Genomic DNA, 26,726 nt, shown 5'->3' on the forward strand with positions numbered 1-26,726 from the left:
CGCAGGCGCAGCGGAAGTGCGCGCCCGTGACGCAATGCGACGCGCGCCGAGTGGCGACTACGTAGCGGGAAGCGAAGTTGTCCCGGCGGCGGCTGGGCTCAGCTGGTGGGCGGAGGTGGCGGGGTACCCGGGACCCAGGTGGAGGCCGCCGCGGGGTTCAGGTGAGGTGCGCGACGCGTGCTGGTGCCGTTTCCCGCGGAAGCTCGTGGCCGGGTGTCACCTGGACCCGGCCGAGGTGGTGCCGACGACCGGCCGCGCGAGCCCTAGGCCCGCGGTGGACTTGCCCGATAAAATCAAAGACGCCCATTTACATTGGCGACCCGGAAAAAGGATTCGCTTTTAACATAAGCAGGTCGAGAATATTGTGTGGGGCACACACAGACTGAGACCACTTCGTTGCTTGCTCGTAGTGCAAATAGAGCTGAGCGGTCTGTGTTTTCGTTCGTTCGTTTGGCTGCGCATCCGCGGCCCCGGGTCATGGACAGTTGTTGGCCGGGCCAGGCGCTCTGGTGTCCGGAAGTCCTGCGAAGTGGGGTGGCAGGCCGGGCGGGGGGGTGGGGCAGTGACCAGCGCGCCCAGCTGCGCACTGGTTGGACTGGACTCGCGCGCTGTCATTCCTCGTGCTTAACTATTCTGGTAGTGACACACCAGGGATTGGGATGTGCTTTGTTTTCATACCATATTCTGAATAACTAGCAGCTTGCTGCCTATCGCCCATTGACCTATGAGAATAAAATGCTTATTTTACATCTTCAACTTAAACTAAGGTTTAAAATCTTGGACTTTAGGAGTACAGAATTTGAAGCAAAGGTGCTGTCTTGGTTCTGTCACTATCTTCATACCCCGGATGTCATTTCACCTCCCAATGACTTTTTACTTGCCCTCTACTAACAGTAGCTATGTCAGAAGCATATCTGAGCAGTGAATGAGGTGAAGTATGCGCTCAGGATAAATATGCCCCAGATAACTGATGTTAGGAGTTTATGAATAACATGATATCATCCTCGTTGGAAGTCCAGTCAACAGTTCTCCAGCCCTAGACAAGCCTCAGAACCAACCCTCTTGCTTATAGTATCTGGTCCTTCTGGGGGGGGGGGGTGGAGAAAATGTAAAATAACATCCCTGCTAAACAATTCTAAAGAGGATGCTAGTAGCCAACTGTTTCTTAAGACTTCATGTAAAATATATGCTTTCTCTCCCCTTTAGGAAGATGTTACCAAGTACTTCAGTGAATTCCTCCATGCATGGGAATGGAGTCTTGAATTCCAGGGATGCAGCAAGACACACTGCTGGAGCAAAACGCTACAAGTACCTCAGAAGGCTTTTTCGTTTTCGGCAGATGGACTTTGAGTTTGCTGCGTGGCAGATGCTCTACCTGTTCACTTCCCCACAGAGGGTTTATAGGAACTTTCATTATCGGAAGCAGACAAAGGACCAGTGGGCCAGGGATGACCCTGCATTTTTGGTCCTATTAAGTATCTGGCTCTGTGGTAAGTTATCTGCAGTAGAATTGAAGACATGTGGAGTATTTCAGATTAGATGTCATTTGAGAATCTTCTGTTAACATTTATTGTAGGTTAGGATTTGGGGATATTTGAAGCTGTATCTTTTGTTCTAAAATCTCACAGGAAAGAATGTTACATTCTTTGTGGTGTTGTAGGTCCTAAACCTGAGTACATTCCTATGTGGGGACTTTGAAAAGTAGGAGACAAGAGTAACTAGAGATTGAACCCAAGGCTTCATGCGTGTTGAACAAATGCTTTACCACTCAGCTGCACTCCAGCATCTTTTGTTGTTGCTAGACTTTTTTTTTTTTTTTCTTTTTGGTTTTTCAAGGTAGGGTTTCACTTTAGCCCAGCCCAGGCTGACCTGGAATTCATTCTGTATTCTCAGGGTGGTCTCCAACTCACAGCAATCCTCCTACCTCTGCCTCCCCAGTGCTGGCATTAAAGGCATGCACCACCACGCCTGGCTGAAGGTCTTTATATGTAGACTAGCCTAGCCTTGAATTCAGTAGCCTCTTGACCTAGCCTCCTGAGTGCTGGTATGACAAGGATATGCCATTACACTACTCCATGTTTTATTTTTTTAACTACTGTGAATCAATACCAGATGTTATAAAAAAGAAATGTTAAAATTGGAAATGCATTTACTATTAAGCAAATCTGAGAGTTTTTTGTTTTTGTAATAAAAGGCCCAGTCACTTATAGCTTGTTGAAGTGTGTTAGGTATTTCTCACCTTTAACTGGTTTTTAAAAATATGAGTGTTATTATGAATGCTGGGCTGTTATGGTAAACTTGCTTGGCAAGGGTTCTTCTTACCTGCACTTAGGTGGTATGTATGTCTATGTCAGTTAACATATATCTGGGTATACATTTGGGGTGTATACAGTATACATCGGGGGTGTTTGTTTCAAGTTTGCGTCCCCCACTATACTATGGGCATCTAGAAGCCAGACTGTGTCAAGTACTCCTAGAACATGAGTGAATCCTATAAATCTCTTTTTCAGTGTCCACCGTAGGATTTGGCTTTGTGTTGGACATGGGATTTTTTGAGACAATAAAGCTTCTCCTGTGGGTCGTATTCATAGATTGTGTAGGTGTTGGCCTTCTGATATCAACTTTAATGTGGTAAGTACCATAACATGGCTTTTCATTACTGTGAGGCTCCATTTGTTTTCTTCAGAGGTGGAGTAGCTGATAGAAGATTGGCTGCCAAGATTTCTATAACTTGTCCTTCTGTGTTTAGTATCTGCATAAGAAAATACTTTAAAGGATGTTCTAAATAGTGAATAGAAATGATTATATCATGTTAACAAGACCCCTAATTATGCAAAAGTTACATGTTTTGCTTGTCTGTGATCAGCACTATTTTATGCATTTGCTGATGGAAACCAGATCTTATACATAAATGTTCCATAGTGTTTAAATACACTTAGAGGTTCATTTCATGAAATCTTACTTTGCTCCAGTTCTAGTATGTGTGCTGCCCGAGTGAGCATACAGCCATTTCAGACTCTTACTTTGAATTGTTAAAAATGCTTGAAATAGAAAGGCTTTGTTGTAGAAAGAGTTTGTTGCTTTTAATTTTTGATGTGGCACCTTCCTGCTGAGAATTTAAGATAACACGCACCCACACACAGGTTTTCTTAAAAAGGCTGTTAGTCTTTGGATTTAACAGCAGCAGTATTCAGAGTATAACTCTGGTGTCTGGCCTCTCAGTTCTTTCACAAAGTGCTTCTGTGTGGTTGGCCTGCAGCGAGAAGGGCAGTGGATATGGCAAGTGACCTGAGTAGATAGCCAGTGGTTGAAGAGGCATGCTGGTCATGTGTACCAGAGAAAACTTGATGAAGTATTTTAATCAAGGACCTGGGTTCAAGTGCCAGCAGTCATTTAACTTTTTCTTTTTTTAAAAAATATTTTATTTTTATTTATTTATTTGACAGAGAAAGAGGAGGGTGGAGAGAGTCAGAAAGAATGGGCAGGCCAGGACCTTCAGCCACTGTAAACGAACTCCAGATGTGCGCGCCCCCTTGTGCATCTGGCTTATGTGGGTCCTGGGGAATCGAACTGGGATCCTTTGGCTTTGCAGGCAAATGCCTTAACCTATTAGCCATCCCTCCAGCCCTTAACTTTTTCTTCTTTTGAGGTATGTTCTCACTCTATCCCAGCTAACCTGGAACTCACTCTGTAGTCCTGCTACTGGCCTAGAACTCCCAGGAGTCATCCTAGCTCTGCCTCCTGAGTGCTGAGATTAAAGGCATGCACCACCATGCCTGGCTTAATTCTACCTTTTTATAAAACAAAGTTCATTACTTTTTTTGGGGGGGGGGATTATGATGTAATAAGTGCTTGATGCCCTGGGCTGAGCTGTGCTGCAGGGTTTTGGCCAAATTAGGCGAGGTACAACATAACCACTTATTCCCTTCTCACTAGGAAGAGTGGGAGAAAGGGTATGTATGGCACAGTCTCAAGGCTGGGTGGGAAGGTACTGGAAGGCCCTAAGTCTGTTGGCTCCACCTTCAAGAGTGTTGCGTACATCACTGCCACTGCTACCTGCGTACAGTGACAGGCTACTTCATCTCCTCACCTTTTGTCTCTTCTTCCCATCCTGTCCCTGGAGTCTACTATCAGATTGGCTTCTGATTCTTACAACTTCACAGGGTTTCTTTTTTCACCAAGAATTTAAAAAATAAATAAATAAATAAAATAGTCACAGGCACCATAGTTTAGCTCCATGTCTCTCCCACTTGCTTCCTACTGTACTTCTTCACAGGTCTTAGCTATGCCTCAGATGAGCCTGGTACCATCACTGCCCTTAGGTCTTCGTCCAAATCTATGATCATCAGATTTAAAATCACATGGGGAGCTGGGAGTGGTGGCGCCCGCCTTTAATCCCAGCACTTGGGAGGCAAAGATAGGAGGATCTCCGTGAGTTCAAAGCCACCCTAAGACTACCAGGTGAATTCCAGGTCAGCCTGGGCTAGAGCAAGACCCTACCTAGAAAAACAAAAACAAACAAAATAAATAAATAATAAAAATCACACCTTGGGATTTTAGTCTCTTTTCCCCCACAAGCCATTTGACATCCATTTTTACCATTGTCAGTCTTTTCCCACAAGTTGGAGGCAAGGATATGTATCTGTTTCATTTACTGCTCCATCTCCAGAATTTAGGATAGTGTCTGGCATATAGAAGTACTAGTATTGCATTGTACAAGAAATCTTACTTTTGCTCTTCAGGTTCATCTCTAACAAGTACTTAGTGAAACGCCAAAGCAGAGACTCTGATGTGGAATGGGGCTATGCCTTCGATGTGCATCTCAATGCATTTTACCCACTGCTGGTCATTTTGCATTTTATCCAGCTTTTTTTCATCAACCGTAAGTTGCTACTTATTTTTCAAGTGTTATCACAGTCTTTTTCACTATATGTATTCATAGAGACTCAATGTATACATCTCTCCTGGCAGATGTTATCCTAACAGACACATTTATTGGATATTTAGTTGGAAACACTTTGTGGTTGATTGCAGTTGGCTATTATATCTACGTAACCTTCTTAGGATACAGTGGTAAGTAACTTCAAGTTTTGGTTGATAGAACATAACAGAAAAGGGAAAAGTGTAACAGTATATTTATAGTTTACCCCCACAGCATACTGACACATACCATCCCAAGTATTTGTAGGAATTATTCTAGGTAATATTCATCATCATTATACAAGTGAACCCATTTCCCATTTCTCCAATGAGGACATTTTAGGCACAAAGTGATTTAACTTGTCCACTGTTATACAACTAGAAGTTGGCATAGCTGGTTTATAACACTGTTGTAATTTGGGGGGGGGGATCTTAAATCATGTTGTTTATCACTAGTTTTTAGGCAGGAATCTGGCTATTTTGTTCTTGCTTCTCTGTGGTGCATTACAAACAATAGGACACTGAGGAAACAGATCAGTCTTAGTGTTACCTCCGGAATGCATTTGGCTATTTACTCTTAAATCCTGTCACCAGTATTTTTCTTAATATGAAGACATCTTACTCTAAAATTTATATCAAGAAAGGACCTCAAACTGGTTATGTAGCTCAATGGTAGAGAGCCGGTCTAGCATGCACAAGGTCCTGTGCTCAATCCCTCACCACTACCAAAGAAAAAGAAATCCCCCTTGTTGAGGTCTAGAGATCTTGAGTACATGATTATCCAGAGCTTTCCAGCTCTTCCTTTGCTGTTACTCTGGATGACCGGGAGCCTTACTGGTTAATATAAACAGCTCCTAACTGACCGGCTCTCCTGGTTGGAGCTGTCTCACCTCCATCCATGACCCTAACCCATGTGCCAGGTATCAATCCCCTGATTCAGCTGCCTTGTTCTGGGTATTGGGAGGGCTTTATTTAGTCCAGGGGAGAGGTTTGTGACTGCTGAAATTCAGGTTTCACATATTTAGAGAAAATATTAAATGTGGTATGTATCATTCAGCAGCACTCTGGGCCTCAACACTCCTCTGCCTGCAGAACAGGTTGAGTTCAACATTCTCTGTAGCAACTTCCTGTATGAGAAATGCTGGATCAGAATGCATGGGACAGGGTCTCACCAAGCAGTGAGAAAGAGACATGGGAATTTATATTGCAGAGCCTTAGTTCTTTCATAAAATTCAGGGTTCTAGTTGAGATCACACCTTCTCAAATTGAGGTATGATACTTTTTCTACTGTAAAACCTCAAATGACCGAAAGTTTTTGTTTTTCCTTTAATGTCATTGATCTGTTCAAAAATGCCATAATGAATGCATTAGGTCAAGATGGCACACTAACTTAAATCAGAGAGCCTTCCTGGGCATCACTGTTCTCATGAATAGTCTACAAACAGCATTATGTTACTAATACGAAAAATGCATTCCTTTGGCTCCAAGTGTTGAACTTTTTTTCAGAATATTAATTTTGTAGTCATATTTCCTCATCTAAAAGTCCATTTGGATTTCTTTTTCAGCATTGCCATTTTTGAAAAATACAGTAATTCTCCTCTACCCATTTGCACCTCTAATTCTGCTGTATGGGCTATCGCTGGCACTGGGCTGGAACTTCACCCACACTCTGTGTTCCTTCTACAAGTACAGAGTGAAATGAAAACTCACAATAGTCTGTCCACAGTGTTACTGATTTCATGTAAAGATTGTAAATAAACTTATCTTTGTAGATATCTTAAAGATGTAAAGTTTATAAACTTGAGGTGATAGCACTATAGTTCATTCCTTAAGACTAATTAAATGTACATTTCTATAATAAATATTTTTAAGCTAAAAATTTTATTGTAATATTTGTACACAAGCTCTGTATAATAGCACACACTTCTGTTGTTGGCAAGGTGCTTCATTTATAATGAGCTCTTCTTTAAACATTTACACAGACCACATAATCTGCTCTCACCTTCAGAGGCCTTTTTAGCTTGCAGTGTGACTCTCATAGAACTACTGTACAAGAGTCCCTGACACCATTAACACACAAAACACAAATGCCAGAATACCAGGGCAGTTAAAGGTACCTACTTATGTAAAATCCCAGTATACTTACCAGACCCACAAGGCCCATGGGGACTACTCTTGAGAGTTGGAGTGTGTAAAATAAAGTGAAATATAAATTCTGATAACTGCTGTCTTGATAGCAGAATTTTCTTTTCCTTTGAAGGCTATAAGACCCAAATAAGGGGTATACTATTTCTAACTGAAAATAGGTCAAATAAGCTATTTGACTGTACTAGTGCTACACAAACCTTCTACTCACTCAATTTCCCCTATTTTGGTTTTTATTAGAAGGAATCTTGAAGTCAACATGGCATTTCAAACTTCTTTATTTCAAATAGACATGAATGCTTGTGGCACAGAGAAACAGTGATGAAAGGCACAATCAACAAGACCAGTTACTGGTTTTCAATTATAGCAGCAAACTCAAAAATAAATAATCTTCCTTTAAGAATCCAACAGGTACCTAAAATATTACTGGAGATATTAATTATTCAACCCATCAAGACATTTTAAGGAAAATATGTACAAAACATTTAAGAAGGAAAACAATCTTATACAACCTAGCAGAGAGATTCCTCACATAGCTTCCCCAAGAGATGCTCCAGAAACATTCCCAAATGAAAGGTCACCTTCTGAGGAAGTGTTCTGAATGGGGTGCACTTCAGTTGTTCATAATTGTGTGGCTGGGCAGACTGCTGATCGCTTAGAAAACATTACTGTCTGTGCTGAAAGTAAAGGGTCTCGTCTGCTGTCACAGCATCAGACTGGACTGTCCGTGTCAGCCATGTTTAAGGCTCAGAGAATATGTCTTCAAAAAAGATTTTCGTCAATTTAAACAAACATTGAGCATTTCAAACCAATAATGGAATGCTAATCAAACTAAAGTACCAAACTTTTGATTCCATGACAGTTTGCTAGTTACTAATACAATGAAACAACTAGGAGCAAATGACAATGAAATATCCTCCTTAATGTCCCAAGAGTATTCAAAATGTTCACTACAATGTGCAATCCTTACTTTTAGAACAATGTCAGTACCGCTATCCCCTTACTTTTCCGGCAGTGTTAACAGTGGGAATGATGCTCTGTACAAACATGCCTTTCCACACTGAGGTTACTGTCTGGGACACTGTCTTAATTTAAACAGAATCTGGAGTGCCCACTCCTGCTTGTCTACTAAGAGTGATATAATGCACAATGTGGAAAAGGGAATGTTCATTTTATAAGGAAGAGTTCATTTTAGCAAGCTAGAGTTGGTATGAGGGTACTGGTAACAAAATACTTGGTTTGGTTGCGTTTTTTTCTTTTTATAATACTATTCCAGTCTTTTAAGCATTGTATGTTCACATGCATTAAAGAAATAAAGCATACTAGTTACAGCATTATCTGTTGAGATTAATAATTTAAATTCCCACAACTATTAAAGTTTACAGTTGCTAAATTTTACATATTACAAATACTGCTACATAGCTTGGAGACGTCCATTTCTATAAAGGGACTGAAGCAGGAATCTAAAATTTCTTACAAGACAAAGATGTTTATGACACAAACTTGTGATCTCTTGACAGTGTTTACCTATATGCTTCCCTTTATTTCTCTCTGTCTTACATGAAGGCTGTGGCAATATAGCAAATAAGAAAGATAAGTGACTAATGCAAAAATGAACTAACTTCATGAGCAATTAACAAAACAGAGGTATTTTGGAAAACATTCTCAAAGTACAAATATTTGGTTGGCGCAAATAGGATCTGATCTGTGCTAATATACTAAGTTTTGATAAAAAACAGACCTTCATAGAGAATAAATTAGTATCTACATAAAGGCAATTTTTTTCTTAATTCTGATCTGAAATACCATTGTTTATCACTCTTTCACATACCTGGCAGTCTTAAGTCAGTGTAACTTACATCTTCTAAGACAGATTACCTGTATTTCTGTTCCTATTATCTCATTCTAGCAATTTTATATAGAACACTACTAAAAGGGACAGAGTTTTTACCAAAAGGTTCCCAGGGGAGACTTGAAATCTCTGGCACAGAAAATCCTAAGACCCAGAAATATGATCTGCCTTTATTCATATGATTATCAAGAAGGATCAACAAGCCAGGCGTAGTGATGCACACCTGCAGTCCCAGCATTCAGGAGGCAGAGACAGAAGGAGACTGAGCTTTAGACCAACTCAGGTCACATGGCAAGATCCTGCATATGTGGTGGGGGTAAGGGCTAGGGAGAATGCATGTGGAGACCAGGACAACTTTTGGGTTAAAGTTACCCTCAGGAATACCATTAACCACTTTTGAAACAGGATCTCTCAGTGGCCTGGAATTCACTAATTAGGTGAGACTGGCTGCCCCTGAGCCCAGGAATACGCCTTCCTCTACTTCCATAAGGCTGGAATTACAGTGCATGCCATCACAGGTGGCTGGGTTTTTTTGTTGTTTTTTTTTTTTTTTTTTAATGGTACTGGGGATCAAACACAGGTCCTCACCCTTGCAAGACAAACACTGGACTGAGCTAGAACCCTGTCTTAAATAAATCCAACCCATTCCAGGGAAACCAAATATGACTAGTCTCCGGGCTCTAAATAAGTTCTTCCTCTGTCGCTTCATTACAAAACAGTCTAGCCTCTTAAGGCTCTATTCATTTATTACCTCACTGTTCTACAGTTGAGAAATCTAGGCAGGCTTAACTGAGCTCTCTTCCCAAAGCCCCACCTACACAGCTGCAGCGATGGTGCTTGCCAGGCTGACACCACATTTGGAGACAGTCCATTTCCAACCCTCTTGATGCATGTAGTGGCAGAATTCAAGTCCTAGGGCAGGATTGCAGTTGTATTTCCTCCACTGGTGACCAAAGCTTCTCAGCTCCTTAAGGCCACTTGCATTCCTTCTTCCATAAACCAGCAACAGTGTCTGGAGTCCTCCTCTTGCTCAGTCTCTGACTTCTACTAGCCTGAGAAAACTACTTTTTAAAGGGCTCACAAGATTGTATTAGTCACTCCCAGATAACATAACATACTAATGGATCACAGTTGCAGTTCTAGCCACATTGAAAGGGGAGGGTATTATACAAGGTCATAGGGAGGGTTATTCTTAGAACTCTGCATACCACAAACAAACTGCTACTAATGACAACAATCTCCATTTCCATATAGCCAAACTTCTTTCACTGTTAAAGAGACAACTTTGTTTTTCATTATTAATGGAAGATTAAAAAGAACCCTTTACAAGTTTTCTGATGGTGTTTGAAACAAGCACACCTAATTCTGTACAGTACCTTTTTTCACAAGCATGTGAAAATGATTGTGTTCAAACATATCTAGCCTACATACTAAATAATCCATTTGCATTAACACTTCCTGAAACTTTTCCATCACACTCTATCTTTTTTGATTATAGAATATTATACATGCATGCTGAGAAGAATGTATGATACTAATAAAGAATTGAGTAACCTTGGTTCTTAGAGGCCTAAAACAGGTCCTTCTTTTCTCATTCAAAATGCTTATCATTTCCATTATGATACATTCACATGTCTGCTGTTACCCTCTTCATCACAATGCATTAATTCTCCTTTCTAAAATGTTCAACTGTGCTGTTGACACAGTACTGTCCAACTGAACTTTCTGCAGTGATCTAAATATGCTTTACTTCTGATGCTACTGCCGTATGTCACCACTGAGAGGCTGCTAGTGTGACTCCAGAACTGAAACTTTCACTTTGCTAACTTAAGTAGCCACCTTGTACTGTGAAGCTACTGCAAAGGTCAGCATTGTACCAGTCTAAGTAGTTCATCTGTGATACACACCAGATGCCAAACTCAGACCTCCCTATTTTATACATATAGTTAGGTCCTACCTTTTGACACATTTCCAATTCACTACTTGGGGAAAAGTGGCTCAGTATGCTCTTCAAGTGTACTTCTTCCAGTTCCAGGCACTGTAACCTCACCTCCTCCAATCTTCACCCCTGCAGCACTCCCACTCCAACTTCTTGGGAAAACATGATTGCTTCTGATTGTCTAGCACTGGCCAGGGCACAAAGGAGGAAGCAACTTCCACTGAGGTCAGATGAGCACCTGCTGCAGCAGAGGATAGAAAGTAGGACTGGTCTTGGGCACTAGTGTGCCAGAGACAACAGACACCCCCAAACAATGAAAACTAGACAGCCATGTGTATGTATGTGTGTGACCAAGGATAGCAGGCAAAGGTAGGAGGGAAAAGTGGGCAACTGAACTTAGCCAGCTGACCTGCCCAGATGCTGATGGAGCTGCCAGGGGCTGAGCACATTCTAGGCATCAGGTACCAATTCCTGGGGCAAAGGAGAGAATCTTCAATGAAGAACACTTGGCTAAAAGGATTCCTAGGGGCAAGAGAGAAGTGGCGCTCAGGTAGAAGCAAAGCATGAAGACAGGAAAAGGCTAAGGTAGGTCAAGCCACAATACATGGGACCAGAGGCTGTAATACCTTCTCCCCTAGATCTTCAGAGCATGGCCTTTTTTTCCTGAAGTCAGAGCTGGTTACTGAGGAATCAGAAATTCAAGGGGACACCTAATGCCATCTTCACACATTTTCACTTTGTTATTTTACTGCTTTAGCAGTCATTTAGTGTGAAAATGGTGCCAATTTTTTTTGCATATGTTGTATATGCACATGTGTTTGCAAATACCGTGTTCACAGAAGTCACAGAACTTTGGGTACACTTCTGTATCATAGTTCCTTGAGACAGTTTCTCACTGATTATAGAGCTTACTACAGCTTTTACAAGCCTCAATCTCTGCCCCTATCAGATGGGTCTCAGTCATGTACAGAATTGCAGGTGGTCTCTTGCCACCTCAGACCCTTATGAAGTGCTCTTACCCACTAGGCCATCTTTTCAGCCCCAATAGTGCCAAATTTTAATAACAGAAATTATTCCTCCTTCAAAAGGAATTTGCTTATGGCCAGTAGGCTTAGGATACCAGAGAAGAAAATAAAGGAAATGAGAGGGAGCTCTCAGAAACAGCAATGAACTCTAACTTCAAAATCATTATGTGCAGCATGATGTACTTTACAGTCAAGAAGAGTAACTACCAATTGTTACACCATGGGGCAGTGGAAATAAATATGCTACCTATGCCAATGTTTCAAAACCCTTTCTTTAGGGAAGAAAAAAAGAGAAAACACCTTTCTTTGTCATGACACTTTACAGAAAGTGCTGCTTAATATAATTTGTCCCATATGGTGGGCAAAAACAAACAAAAAACTCCAGGCTTGGGGGCCACCTGTGCCTCTGCCACATCTGCTCCAAAACCTCAGTGTATCTGTCTCTACACACCTGCAAGACATCTGCAGCCCTAAGACTGGGAACTGCTGTTGACCACTCATTGATTTTGTAAAGATGACACATTGCTGAGGCTGCTGATAGCTTTGTTGATACTACTGTTCGTATTTGGAATCACAAGTTTAAGAGCAATAAACTTGTTGGACATAGGACTAACAAATTCATGATGTTGCACAATAAATCATTTTGGCAAAATAAACTGCTGTGACAATACCTTTCAAAACTCATTACAACTTTGCTTTGCTTTCAAATTATACCCATTATGACTATACAACAGTATTACCTAGAAACACTGTCAGAACTCAGAAAATGAGTGCAGATATGAAAGCAGCGAGGCAGTACCTTGAACTAATAGATTAAAGACAAAGACTAACAAGTAAAGGAGTCTTTCATCTTCCACACCAGAGGAAATGTAATGAGTGCAGAGTGTGGCAATTCAGCACCTCACAACGGAACACAAATTCATCAGACTGATTTTCTGTGGCTACACACCACACACAGTACAGTAAATACCCTCATGAGGACATTGGTCATTAAAATCTTGGCTTTAAGGAATGACAGATGCCTTGGAAAATATTTGTTCAGAATTGCTGTGATTACAAAAGTACTTCAAGTTAAGAAATCCATCTATAACCAATCGTAAATAGCAGTGCATTTGAAAAATGGCATTGATCTGTAATGTTTGCATTTCCAAAAAAAATATAGAAAGAACTTAAAAAAGCAAGGTAATTGGTTTTCAAAAAAAGTATTGATTCAAAAATTTACTGCACAAAAATATGTACTTCTTAAGTGTTTCTAATAAATTAACTCCATAACATTTTGTCTATTTATATATTTATATATATATTTATATAATCCCTGATCTATAAAAGAGGGTCTAAAATAGTAAAATAAATGAACTTCAAAAGTGCCCCCTTCATAAAATGTATTTAACATTAGTTTTTTCTCAAATTTAAGGAATGTAACAATATGTACAACTCTTATGTATTAGTATAATATCAAAATAGTACAAGTCATTAACAAGGCTGTCATAATTGTAAAATGCTTGTGTCAAGTCAAAACTGGAGGACAGCTTTGTTTCAATGGGTATGATTATCAATGGGAGATTCACTGTCCAAGTGGAAATGACAATCATCTTATCTACAGTAGTTTTCACAGGAGGTAGTGTTCAAGTTCAAAAACAGATACATGCTTCACTATTTTTAATTGACAGGTTGACAAGGAAAAAAATGAGTTGGTTTCTTAGAAGATCAATTGGTGACTTTTTTAATATGAATCTGAAATACAAAATAATGAAACATGGTAAGGTATTTAATTCTCAGTTCCAAAAATTCATATATTAAATCAAAATGTAATAAAGTTATAGTTTCTAAATAATTTCACTGATTTAATTTCTTCTCACCTCATTAAGAATGGCCCAAACGGCAGAATTCTGAATAACGGAGAGTCGAAAGGCTGAAATCGGATTTAGACTAGGATCCACTATTCCTTCTGCAACACCATTTTCAAATTTTCCTTTAAAACAAAAATTAGTATTTGTTGGATATAATCACAAAAGACAGGAAAGTAATACACTCAAATATTTCTACAAGACATATTTAGACAGTGAATAAATGAGACTCCTTTTCTCTAATTTTTATTTATTTATTTATTTGACAGTGACAGACACAGAAAGACAGATAGATGGAGAGAGAGAGAATGGGCGTGCCAGGGCTTCCAGCCTCTGCAAACGAACTCCAGACGCGTGTGCCCCCTTGTGCATCTGGCTAACGTGGGACCTGGGGAACCAAGCCTTGAACCAGGGTCCTTAAGCTTCACAGGCAAGCACTTAACCGCTAAGCCATCTCCCCAGCCCTATTTCTCTATTTTTATTCAACTTTTCCACATTTTCACAAAATAGTATATCCTTAAAAACATTAGAAGTAACCTATTTAAAGCTGAGGTACACTGACATTATACATGGGGAAACAAAACAAAAATAAATATATTTGTTCTTGCATCAACATTATTTTAACCTACAGGCTTGATTGACTCAAACCTTGTCAAAATCTATGCTGGGGCTGGAAAAATGGCTTAGCCGTTAAGGCATTTGCCTGCAAAACCTAAGGACCCAGGTTAGATTCCCCTGTACCCATGTAAGCCAGATGCACAAGGGGCACATGTGTCTGTGGCTAGAGGCCCTGGCACGGCATTCTCTATCTGCCTCTCCCCCCACCTCTCTGAAACAAATAAAATTAAAACAAAAAATCTATTCCGTAACATCACACAATCTGAATTCCTCAAAAGTTAAGTTGGTAATAGCAAGCCTCGGTGATTCAATCAGACATACAGCCCCTCAAACTATCCATGTGTATCTTTCCAAGAGCACACTGAAAAAGGAATTTAGAAGTGGTACTCACAATTCCCATATAAGACCCCCATTAAAATGAGAAGCTAATTCATCTTGATAGGTTACTACTTTCCAGAATATACAAAGAACTAAAAAAAAAAAAAAAAAAAAAAACCACCAAAAAAATCCAATTAATGGCCAAATAACTTGAACAACGTAAGAGAAGTACAAAAGGCTAATGCATGAAAAAATCCTCAACATACTTAGCCATCAGGAAAATGTAAAGCAAAAGTATACTGAAATTCCATCTCACTCCAGTCAGAATGGCCACAATCAAGAAAACAACAACTGTGGGCCGGAGAGATGGCTCAGCAGTTTAGGCCACTTGCATTTAATTCCCAGGTACTCATGTAAAGCCAGACATACAGAATGGCACATATGTCTGGGGTTTGTTTGCAGTGGCAAGATGCCCTGGCTTCCCCAATCTTCTCCCTCCATGTTTCAAACGAATAAATTAAAATATATTTAAGAGCTGGGTGTGGTGGTGCATGCCCTGAATCCCAGCACTCAGGAGGCAGAGGTAGGAGGATCCCTGTGAGTCCAAGGCCAGCCTGAGACTACACAGTTAATTTCAGGTCAGCATGGACTACAGCAAGACCCTACCTTGAAAAAACAAAAATAAATAAATAAATGAAACATGTTGGGCAGGATACAGGGAGGTGGGAGAGAGGGGGTGAGAAGGATCCCATATATGCTGCTGTGGAGAATCTTTAAGTTGGTGCAGTCACTATGGCAATCAGTATGGAGCCTCCCTAAAAACAGAACTAGATGGAACCCAGCAATACCACTGGGGGGGGGGGGGGATATATATCCAAAAGAATTTAGGCATACAACAGAGGCATACCCATGTTTACTATGCTACTAGTCACAATAGCCAGTACATGGTATCAGCCCAGGTGTTCGTCAACAGATGAAGAAAATGAGATACACATACACACTCTACCTGGTCATGAAGGATAGCAAAACTATGTCATGTGCACAAAAAATGATGCCACTGGAGACAGTAAAATATGCCAGGCTGAAAGACAAATAGCATGTTTTTTCTCATAAAGAACCTATAGTTTAAAAAAAATACACAGCATAGGGCTGGACAGATGGCTTAGTTAGTGGCTAAAGTGCTTGCCTATAAAGCCTAAAGACCCATGTTCCACTCTCCAGATCCTACGTGAGCCAGATGCACAAGATGGTGCACACATGTGGAGTTTGATTTCAGTGGCTGGAGGCCCTGGCATGCCAATTCTCTCCTCCCACAGTCCATAAGAAAGGCCAGTCTGTTGGGGTTGCCTCAAAAAAAAAAAAAATACACAACACAACCACAGAAAGACTACTTGGGAAGAGGAATGGGACCAATGGGAGGGTGATAGGGGAGGGGAGTGACAGTGATCAAAGTACATAATATACAGCATGAAAACACCCTAATGTAATCCATTCTCTACAATGTGCACTAATTTAAAGGAAATAAAAAAAGATAAGCTATTAAAATTTCTATCAAAGGCAATGTGTTCGGTATCAAATTTTTCATGCTGTCAGGGTCATCTTTCTTAAAGCAAAATGCTTCCAGAAAACTGACAAAATAAATAGATTCTTATGGGGCAAATGTCTCTAAGCTGGGGCTAGCAAGCTTTTCTGTGGAGGGTAATCTTTGTGAGTCAAAAGGAAAAGTGGGGATACTAGCTAGGTTCTTACAGAGAGAAATAGAAAACGTATTTCTACACTTCCAATGGATGAAAGTAAATATATAACAACAATGTTATTTTTCCTAAATAACATTTCACTTAAATGAAGTTCAAAACTAATGTTTATCGTCAAAACTCACTGCAGGGTTAGAGATGGCCCAGTGGGTAAGTGACTGCTGCACAAGCATGTTTAGATCCCCAGTAGCCATGAAAACACCCAATCAAGAGCAGCTTGAGGGAAAAATAAGAGGTTTATTTTGGCTTACAAGACTGGAGTGGAAGCTCCACGATGGCAGGGAAAACGATGACATGAGCAGAGGGTGGACATCACCCCCTGGCCAACATAGGGTGGACCATAACAACAGGAGAGTGTGCCAAACACTGGCAAGAGAAAGCTGGCTGTAACATCCATAAGCCTGCCCCCAACAATACACTGCCTCCAGGAGGCTTTAATTCCCAAATCTCCATCAGTTAGGGACCTAGCATTCACAACAAGTTTATAGGAGACACCTGAATCAAACTACCATACCCAGGCTGACCTGTAACTCACTTTGTAGTCCCAGTCTGCCCTTGAACTCACAGAGATCCTCCTACCTCTGCCTCCTGAGTGCTTTTCATAGAGTGATTATCAAGAACAGACTATGAAATTCTAGTGAATGTCTGATATTTATCTTCTAAAATATTACAGATGAAACATCTTCCATAGAAAGGTTAGAAGAGGCTCCTCCCCTGCACACTTAAAGGCAGAAATTTCTATATTCTCACTGAAGTCCAAATTCATTGCTGGAACTGTAGTTTGGGCTCATCAGTTATAAGGTGCTTGCCTACAAAGCCTAACAACCCAGGTTGTTACCCCAGTACCCACATAAAGCCAGATGTACAAAGTGGCATATACATCTGAAGTTGATTTACAGTGGCTAGAGGCCCTGGCATGCCCATTCTCTCTGTCTCTCTGCTTGCAAATAAGTAAATAAAAATATAAAATTTTAAAAGGATAAATCAGTTATTTAAAAAAATTAATTTTCAGCTGGGCACGGTGGCACACGCCTTTAATCCCAGTACTCGGGAGGCAGAGGTAGGAGGATTGCCATGAGTTCAAGGCCACCCTGAGATAATAAGAGTTAATTCCAGGTCAGCCTGGACCAGAGTGAGACCCTACATCAAAAACAAATAAACAAAAATAAGTAAATAAAATAAAAAAATAAAAAACCTAATTTTCAAAAGTGATAATCATGTTTGAGGTCAATTCTTGAAGCAGAAGTAGGAGGGCTGCTGTGAGTTTCAGGCCAATCTGGGGAAACAGAGAGAATTCCACATCAGTCTGGACTAGAGTGAAACCCTGCCTCAAAAACAGCTTTAAATAAAAAAAAAACTTCCAGAGAACTTTATTACTGCCAGAATATTCAATTCTGTGTGTAATCAAAACCCATAGAACTGGCCTATGGAGACTCCAGATGCCCCAAAACATTACAAGCTACTACTAGGCTCTTGACTGCCAACCAGGGCTAGATGGTAAGACCTGACTGCTAAAGACTTCACATGCTTGGGCTGTACGTTACTGAGAAATCAAGCTGGTGCTGAGCTGGACTGGACAGAAATGTTGATTAGCTGTCAGGATCTGGAAAGAGCTATGCAGCCTGAGGAAGAAAAGTCATCAATGATCTTGACCAGCAATAGGCCTTGTGAGCTTTACAACTAGCCAGCCCGGCCAAATGTATACCAAATGTTGCAATAGTAGTATCATGTCTGTTTGGGGGAAAAACCAACGGCTCCCTGAATGGACTTGAGGTCTACTCCACATAAGGAAATTCATGCTTGATACTAAAAACCTAATGAAAAGCCTATAGCTTGGGAGGTCATAAGCCCTATGGGAAAAAAATACTTTTTTAATTGTTTTTTGTTTTTGTCTTTCCAGGTAGGGTCTCACTCTTGCCCAAGCTGACCTGGAACTCACTATGTAGTGTTAGTTTGGCCTCAAACTCACAGTGATCCTCCTACTTCTGCCTCCCATGTGGTGGGATTAAAGAATTGGGGGGTAGGTATCAGGTATCTTTGGACAGTTAGATTGGCCCCTGAGAGTAAAAAGGAAGGAAGTCAAAGGATGATCTGATTTCTCATCTCCTCCCTAGACCTGTTTTTCCACAAACAACCTGGGCCCCTCCTGGGAGGGAGGTCTCTCCTAGGATTTAAATCTAGCCCCAACATTGTGGTTGGTCTAAGTTTAGTCCCTAGAACTTAGTGTCATGCCTAGCCTCTTCCTGAGATAGCCCCTAGTCCAAACCAATCAGCTGTCCTTCAGGTGAGCTCAGCCAGAGGGTAGGGCCCACCACCTTACGGTTATAAATTCATCTACAAAGGGAGAACAAGCTCTCTGAGCTGCCTGACCACTTAGGAACCTCCAGCTGCTGGTAACTTTCCCCTTAGCTGGGCCCAGCTGAGGGGAGAGCCCCCCCTAACCCTTACTCTCCACAGGGCAGGAGCTCATTGACTTTTTTTTCCCCCTGTCCTTTTCATGGTTTTCCCAGGCCTGCCACATGGATATCTTTCTTTAGTACTTCCCTAAATAAATATAAATCATTTAATAATTATCCTTCTCACTCTTATTCAATTCTTTGATTAAAAGGAAACACAGACAGACCTAGAGTTTAGGGTTCAAGTACTTTCATGAACTCCTAGCACCTCATTACAGAGGGTATGGGCCACCATGCCCAGCTGGGAAAAGTACTTTTGTCTGCCCTCTAAGTACTTATGTTTATGCCCATATATTAATGCTACTCTCACTTTCGGTTAAAGAAGCTTCTCTTTTCAGATGGCAATGACCACTGTGGTGACTCAAAAGTCACCATGTGCTGAAAAGTGACAAGTGGAGTAAGTGTTCAGTACTATGTGAGACATCTCTATCACATCCTCCAAGGCTCAGGGACCATGGCCAAAGAGGTGGCAGAAAGAATGTAAGAGCCACAGGAAAGGGGGATGCTTACAATACTGTCTTCCAGACACAATGTGGCCTTGATATTCATGATCTCACAGTGGCTGACACTACCTATACACTATCTGTATAATAAGAGGATAAAAAAATGACGTCAAAACAGAATAGCTGGAAAGAAGGGATTCAATAGAGGGACTTTGGGAGAAGGAAGAGGGAGGGTAGGGAGGGTGGTGAGAAAGGATTATGATCATGGTATATTGCTTACATTTATGGAAGTTATCATTAAAAAGTTTTTAAAAATTCACAGAACTGATCATGGCTAAGCCCATGGGAGTAAACAAAGTTCTAAACATGGGTTTGATAACATGAACGATTCAAATACTGCCGGGCGTGGTGGCGCACACCTTTAATCCCAGTACTTGGGAGGCAGAGGTAGGAGGATCACTGTGAGTTCTAGGCCACCCTGAGACTACATAGTGAATTCCAGGTCATCCTGAGCTAGAGTGAGACCCTACCTAGAAAAAAAATAAATTCAAATCCCTTTGCACAATGGTCATGTTCATATCAGTATGCTCTCATGTTTCCTCTCCCCTGCTCCTACTCCCCTGAGGGCCCTCCTCAGTGGGGTTACTGGTATTCACTGTGGGGTCATCAATGTACCAGTCAGTCTCTGAGGAGGGGACAATGCCTCAGGATACATCCTCCCATCCTGTGATTTATATTCTTTCATTCTTTCCTCTCACTTCTTTGCATGTTCACATATTAAAAGTTCTCAAAAAATACAAATAACAAAAATGTAAAAGTGGGGCAAGTTGTAAATAAAATGGGGTTCAGTGGTAGGAAAATGGAAAGGGGGAACAAAGAAGGCAATGAGAGGGGACTGTGATGAAAATACTATATATAACAACTGTCAAGTCAGAAGAAAAATAATCCTGTTTTATTAGAAAACATTAACCTGAAAAAAGAATATATTTGCCATGATTAATAGGTGCCTATGAATAATTTTTTTCTGCAAAGTACCTGGCTAATAAAGTCATAAGCATGGGCTTTAAACACCACACATTTTCACAAGCTTTGTAAATTAATGCAATTAAGTTGCTTTTTCTATACTTTTTTTTTTTTTTTTTTTTTGCGGTTCGGATTTCACTCTAGCCCAGGCTGACCTGGATTCACTGGATTCAGGCTGGCCTTGAATTCATGGAGCTCCTCCTACTTCTGCCTCTCAAGTGCTGAGATTAAGGGCATGCACCATCATCACGCAGGGCCTTTCTTCTACACATTTTTACCACCACTTGTTGCAACACATCTTAGAAGATTACATTTTCGATTGCACTGAATTTGTATTTCTTTTACCTTTGTTAAAATATTCTTGCCAATCAACATGTTGTCATGCATCATGGAAGAGAAAAAAAAAAAAGACATCAAAATAGAAGAGGAGCCAGACATGATAGCATATGACTTTAATCCCAGCACTTAGGAGGATTGCTGTGAGTTTGAGGCCACTATCTCTCCCTCCCTCCGTCTGTCTCTCTTTCTCAAATAAATAAATAAAAATAAAATTCTTTAAAAAACAAAAATATTTAAATAGATTAATACAAAAATGTACATCAGATGGTATATGTACACAGTATGACATGCAATAAAAATTAATTGTTTTAAAATATCTGATTCTTGGCACTATGTAAGGGACTTTGGAAATCCTACAGTCCAAAGACCTCCTCCTGCCATACCGTCCCTGACCAGTAGCCTTTTCTCCTCCACTGCTTTTCTGCAGAAGTTTCCCCTGCCTTCTCATCACTTTAATTCACTGAAGTAAGCCAAGTATTTCCTGAGCCCACCATACTCTTCATGCCTACCTCCATGCATACCCACACAAACACCCACACACCCACTCACTGCTAACAGGCTCTGTGTTGTTGTCAACACAGCCTTTAAGTGTAAGTAGCTACACAATGGGATGCTGTTACATCCTGGCCCCTTTGCAGACTGTTTTTGATGGCCTCTTCCCAGCCCCAAAAGGGTTCTTGGGACTTCTTTCCCCAGTTCTCACTGCTACACATCCTGTAAGGCCACCCCCAAAATCTCTGCCTTATTTCACATCACCCTGAGATTAGATTTCCTCCCCAAATTCTGTTGTAGTCAGTCATCCCCTGAGGGAGAACAAAGCACTGCTCTTCCAGGCTGCACGGCTACTCTGCAGCCCCTGTCAGAGTGGCGTCTGTTTCCTGAGTACTGCACTGGAGTGGCAGCAGCCTGCAGTTTTGTTGGCTGGCCTGTCCCAATGCATTGGGCAAATGAGCTGAATGAGGGTGACTATGACCCAGCATTCCTACCCTGTGTGTCCGGGTCAGAGCTTCCAGCCTATGAATAGAGGACGGGAGGAAAACAGAAGCCTCAGATCCATCAGCTGCTCTTTCTGGAACACGAAGCTGGGGAAGCCTACCTGCCTGGGGAGATATCACAGCCCTGGACTGGAGGCTGGCAGGACAGCACACCACACGTCTGGCTGCTCCTGCAGAAAGCAGAGCTCCTGCCCTCCTCTCCGGGCTGAGGGTGAGTGGATAATGGAGCTGGTTATGACCAAGCCCTGCAGACTCAATGTCACTCCCAGGATTTAGTCGATTTCCATGGACAAATGTTGGTCTACATGCTGCATGACTTTAAGGCAATCTTCAGACTTTTTTAAAATTAATTTTTATTAGTTACATTTGTTTTTGTTAGGGAGTAGATCAACATGGTCTCTCACACCACCACTGCACTATAGTATACTTCCTCCCAATGAAAAAAGCCATCTGGCCTTTACTTCTGATGGGCATTTTACTTATACATGATCCTTCTGGTTCTGAGTATGTACAAGTTGATGGGTTAGGCGGCCAAATCACTGTAAAGTGGTTTAATATAGACATCTCTATTTCCTGTGTAGCTTTCATAATCTAAAACATAATGTTCTTAGAAATTAAATAACTGATAGGTAATAAGAAGAATGGCTTGGATATTTAGCTAACTGTATGTGTATTTCTAGCAATGGACCAGGGCAAGTATAAAAAAACCTAACCTCATCTATCCCCCAAAATAACATGGAAATCTGCCAAGGTTACACACCCTTCAGTAACATTTGATAGCAATCACCACTTGTCAACTGTTCTAGAGAGATCTAGAAAGACGTTATCTGTCCTGTAGACCTGTGAGGTTAACTTAGCCAACATTATCATTTGCCTACCACTAAGAAAGTCATAAATTTGTCTTAGTCAAGACAAAAGGTGTATCATTACTGAATCAACACCTACAAAGTGATCGAGTGTGCACAGTGCAGGAGACAGAAGGAAGACGATGTCCCTCTCGTCCCAGATGAACACAGTGCAGGCATGAAACAAGGAAATAACAGTGTGGTTCGAAGAACATGGAGGACTAGGTGAGAAGCAAGTAAGTTGGGTAACTGAAGTTGTTGCAGCTTGGATCTGGAAAGTTCTCCAAAGGCACATGTGCTGAAGCCTAGGTCACCACCCATTAGAAGGGGGTAAAACTTTTAGTAGGAGGGGCCTAGTTGAAAGGGCATTGGAGACATGCCTTTGAAGGGATTATGAGGATCCTGAACCTTTCTTATTCTTTCTCTATACTTCCAGGCAGTGAGCAGCTTCCTCTGGCATGCACTCCCACCATGGTGTGCTGCCTCAGCATAGTCCCTAAAGCAACATGACCAAAGTAAGCCACAATAACACTCTCTTAAGTCATTTTTCTCAGGCATTTTGTAGCAGAAAGCCAACTGGCACAATGGGTGAGACAGCATTTCTTCAGAAGAGAAATATCAAGGGTAATTTCGGATCAAGCACACTGCTAGAGGCTTTAGATATAAGGTTACAGACAAGGGCACAGTGTGCCAGAGAAGCAGAACGGTAGACTTGGAACATATAGTCCTGCAGACAGAGAGTAAGAGGAAAGGAGCTGAATGTGAAGAAGGACTGGGGCGAAGTACCTGATATTGGATGATCATTAAGGTCTCCACTAAGGCTCTATTTTTTTTTTCCCGATTTTAGTTTGAGGTAGGATCTTGCTCTAACCCAGGCTGACCTGGAATTCACTCTGTAGTCTCAGGGTGGCCTCAAACTCACAGCGATCCTCCTACCTTTACCTCCCAAGTGCTGGGATTAAAAGCGTGCACCACCATGCCCAGATTCAAGCCCATATTTTTATATTTATACTTTAGGCAGTTACCATGTGTCTGACACAGGCCAACAATCCCTTCCCTGGCCTTGAGACAGAGACAGAAAGCACATAACACCCTCACAGACAGTATGACTCAGGACTCTCACAGGAAAGGGAGAACAGGTATCCAGAGTGAACTCTCAATGTCAGGATTTGATGACCAGATGGACAGGGACAGCAGGAATCATGATGACCAAATAAGAAATGCCTGCTTTAGCGGTAAAGAAAAATGAAGTTATGAAATTTGCAGAAAAATGGATGGACCTGGAAAGTATTATACTAAGTCAGGTAACACAGGCCCAGAAAGCCAAGCGCCACATGTTCTCTCTCATATGTGGATCCTAGCTACAGATGACTGGGCTTCTGTGTGAGAATGAAAATACTTAGAAGCAGAGGCCAGTAAGTTGAAAAGGAGACATAAAGGGTGGAGAAAGGAAGGGAGGAGGATACTTAATAGGTTGATATTGTATATATGTAATTACAATGATTGTAATGGGGAGGTAATATGATGGAGAATGGAATTTCAAATGGGAAAGTGTGGGGGTGGGGAGGGAATTACCATGGGATATATTTTATAATCATGGAAAATGTTAATAAAAATTAAAAAAAAAAAGAAAGAAATGCCTGCTTTATAGAGGCTAGGAGTAGATGGTAACGTGGCCACCAGGTGGCGTGCAACACAAAGAGCCAGTGAAGAGGGAGGGACAGAGGTTTTGACAGGAGGATGTTAGCTGAAATCAGGAGGACAGCCAAGGACAGCCAGTATGGGGTGGTCAGGGAGAGGCAGTGAGGTGACTTGCTGTTACTGAGAAGCAACGAGGACAGAGAAAGGACCTGACAGCAATCCCCACCCCAGTTGGTTGAAGGGAATTCAAGTTAACTACTGGCAGGGGGGGAATAATATTTAGAGCATACCTCAAGTAACTTAACATCTGGCAAGAACTTAAAACTACTTTAGAAATGAATACAGAAAAATAAGGGACATGGACATTACCTATTCTGAAATAGCCATCTTGTAATCGTTTGTCTTTGGTTTCTTTGCTTATTTCCAATATGTCGCTCTAAAATAAAACAAAAGTATTAATTTTATAAGTGATTACTTCTGTTTAAACAAAGCTATCTTTTTTCTTTTGGTTTTTTGAGGTAGGGTCTCACTCTAGCTCAGGCTGACTTGGAATTCACTATGTAGTCTCAGGGTGGCCTTGAACCCAAGTGTTGGGATTAAAGGGGTGTGCCACCTCATCCAGCTACAAAGCTATCTTATTAACATATCTTTATATTAAAGTTACATTTGTGAGGCTAGGCATAGTGGTGTATGCCTTTAATCTCAAAGGAAGAAGGATTGCCATGAGTCTGAGGCCAGTCTAAGGCTACACAGCGAGATCCAGGTCAGCCTGGGCTAAAGTGACACCCTATCTTGAAATAAACAACAACAAAAAGTTGCATTTGTGGCACATCTGACCACTTGGGATCTTCCAGCTGGGGATGAGATTTTCCTTTAGCTGGGCCGGCTTGAGCCCAGCCAGAAGGGGCCCCTAGCCCTTTCTCTCCACATGGGTCCTTTATCCCCTCCAACTCCCCATGTGGTAGGAGCTCTTTGAACTTTCTTTTCTTTTCTTTTCTTTTTTTTTTTTTTTTTTTGGTTTTTCAAAGTAGTGTCTCACTCTAGCTCAGGCTGACCTGGAATTCACTATGTAGTCTCAGGGTGGCCTCGAACTCACAGTGATCCTTCTACCTCTGCCTCCCAAGTGCTGGGATTAAAGGCGTGCGCCACCACACCCAGCTCTCTCTATTCTTTCCAGTTTTTCCAGGCCCTCCACGTATGTGCCTTTCTTGGCTCTGTACTTCCCTCAATAAATATAATAATTTTAAAAAATGCACCTCAGTCCTGAGGTCTAAAAACATTAATAAAAGTTTTCTTTAACCATCATCTGAATCTGTATATAATGTGTTGATGGTTTAAAAATGAAATACTAAACGAATTTAATAGAATATTTCCCATTTAAAGTATAAAGGTGAAAAGGACTGTTACCTTGGAAGAAATCTAAGCATCTATTATAGACTAATATATTAACTGTATCTTCATCATCAAGCACTCAAATACCCACAGGATATTGTGGGACCCAAAATACAAACAGAAAGTAAAGACTGAAGTAAAATAATGATTTTCCAACAGAAAGCAAAATAAAGCTGGCATGGTGGTGCAAGCCTTTAATCCCAACACTCAGGAGACAGTAGGAGGATTGCTGTGAGTTTGAGGCCAGTCCTAAAACTACAGAATTAATTACAGGTCCGCCTGGGCTAGAGCAAGACCCTACCTCAAAAAAAAAAAAAAAAACGAATAAAGAAAGCAAAATGCAGAGTGTATAAATGAGACAAATGGGTATATTAATTCCCACTGTTCCACATTAAAAAAAAAAATACTACCCACCCCCAGAGTGCTGTCCTTCATAAGAATTTTTGTACATCTCATGAACATGAAAGGCTTCAAAGTAAGTATTCCCTCTCTGAGAAGGGTTGGTGGAGGAGGCAGCCTTACCTTTAAAGGCAGAACTTCCACAGTCGTGTTCAGCAGAATGTCTCCTGGATGTTCCTGGTTGCCACTATGGAACAAGTAACTGGGAGGGAGGAAAAAAAGAATCAGACTATATTTTACAAGATTGTAGAAAAATGACCTCACCTCAGAGTAAGCTTTTCTACATGAGAGTCTGCCTGAAACGCAGAACTTGTAGTAATTGCACAGTAAATTCTGAATATTTGCAGGAAACTTAAAACCTAAGAGTGCAATCCCTGAGCTGTATGTTAATTCCTCTGTCAGAAGCCAGCATGTTTGCCACTCAACATAACTAGCTTTAGGTGTTTATAATGCTTTAAATGCAAAAACCTCTTGCCAGGAGAAATCACGGATGTAGCACCTATAAAATATTGCTGAACTGTGAACCAGCACAATTTTCTGAAGATGCAATACTTGCCTCGCATATGTAAAGCCCAGGATAATCCCCAGCACCACCCATACCCATTACCAGGGCCTCCCCTAGTTTCTTGTAAAAAAAAAAAAAAAAAAAAAAAAAAATTATATATATATATATATATATATATATATATATATATATATATATATATTTGTTTGTTTGCAAGCAGAGAGAGAGAGAATGAGCATGCCAGGGCCTCCACTGCAAATGCACTCCAGG

General features: G+C 41.0%; 2 protein-coding genes across 6 annotated transcripts in view; one reads left to right on the forward strand and one right to left on the reverse strand.

Moving 5' to 3' along the window:
* The first annotated feature begins 51 nt into the window (after nt 1-51).
* Nucleotides 52-8,399, forward strand: Unc50 (unc-50 inner nuclear membrane RNA binding protein). Its single transcript, XM_004669791.2, has 6 exons — nt 52-161; nt 1,207-1,490; nt 2,511-2,631; nt 4,743-4,882; nt 4,972-5,073; nt 6,486-8,399. The coding sequence occupies exons 2-6, from the start codon at nt 1,211-1,213 to the stop codon at nt 6,620-6,622; spliced, it is 780 nt and encodes a 259-aa protein (XP_004669848.1). The 5' UTR covers nt 52-161; nt 1,207-1,210; the 3' UTR covers nt 6,623-8,399.
* A 1,035-nt stretch (nt 8,400-9,434) lies between these two features.
* The window catches only part of Mgat4a (alpha-1,3-mannosyl-glycoprotein 4-beta-N-acetylglucosaminyltransferase A), a 146,566-nt gene continuing 129,274 nt past the window's right edge, over nt 9,435-26,726 (reverse strand). For 4 of the 5 annotated variants that reach the window (XM_045148102.1, XM_045148101.1, XM_012951500.2 and 1 more), the window contains exons 13-16: nt 26,075-26,153; nt 24,530-24,596; nt 13,741-13,853; nt 13,311-13,615 (exon numbers count right to left, since the gene is read on the reverse strand). In XM_045148102.1, the coding sequence (XP_045004037.1) occupies nt 13,589-13,615; nt 13,741-13,853; nt 24,530-24,596; nt 26,075-26,153 (286 nt within the window). In that variant the 3' untranslated portion in view covers nt 13,311-13,588. Of the gene's footprint in view, nt 11,379-13,310; nt 13,616-13,740; nt 13,854-24,529; nt 24,597-26,074; nt 26,154-26,726 lie in introns of those variants that run through there. The other variant, XM_045148103.1, reaches the window with a different exon arrangement.

Source organism: Jaculus jaculus, chromosome 4 (assembly GCF_020740685.1).
Source record: "Jaculus jaculus isolate mJacJac1 chromosome 4, mJacJac1.mat.Y.cur, whole genome shotgun sequence".
Classification (NCBI taxonomy): Eukaryota; Metazoa; Chordata; class Mammalia; order Rodentia; family Dipodidae; genus Jaculus; species Jaculus jaculus.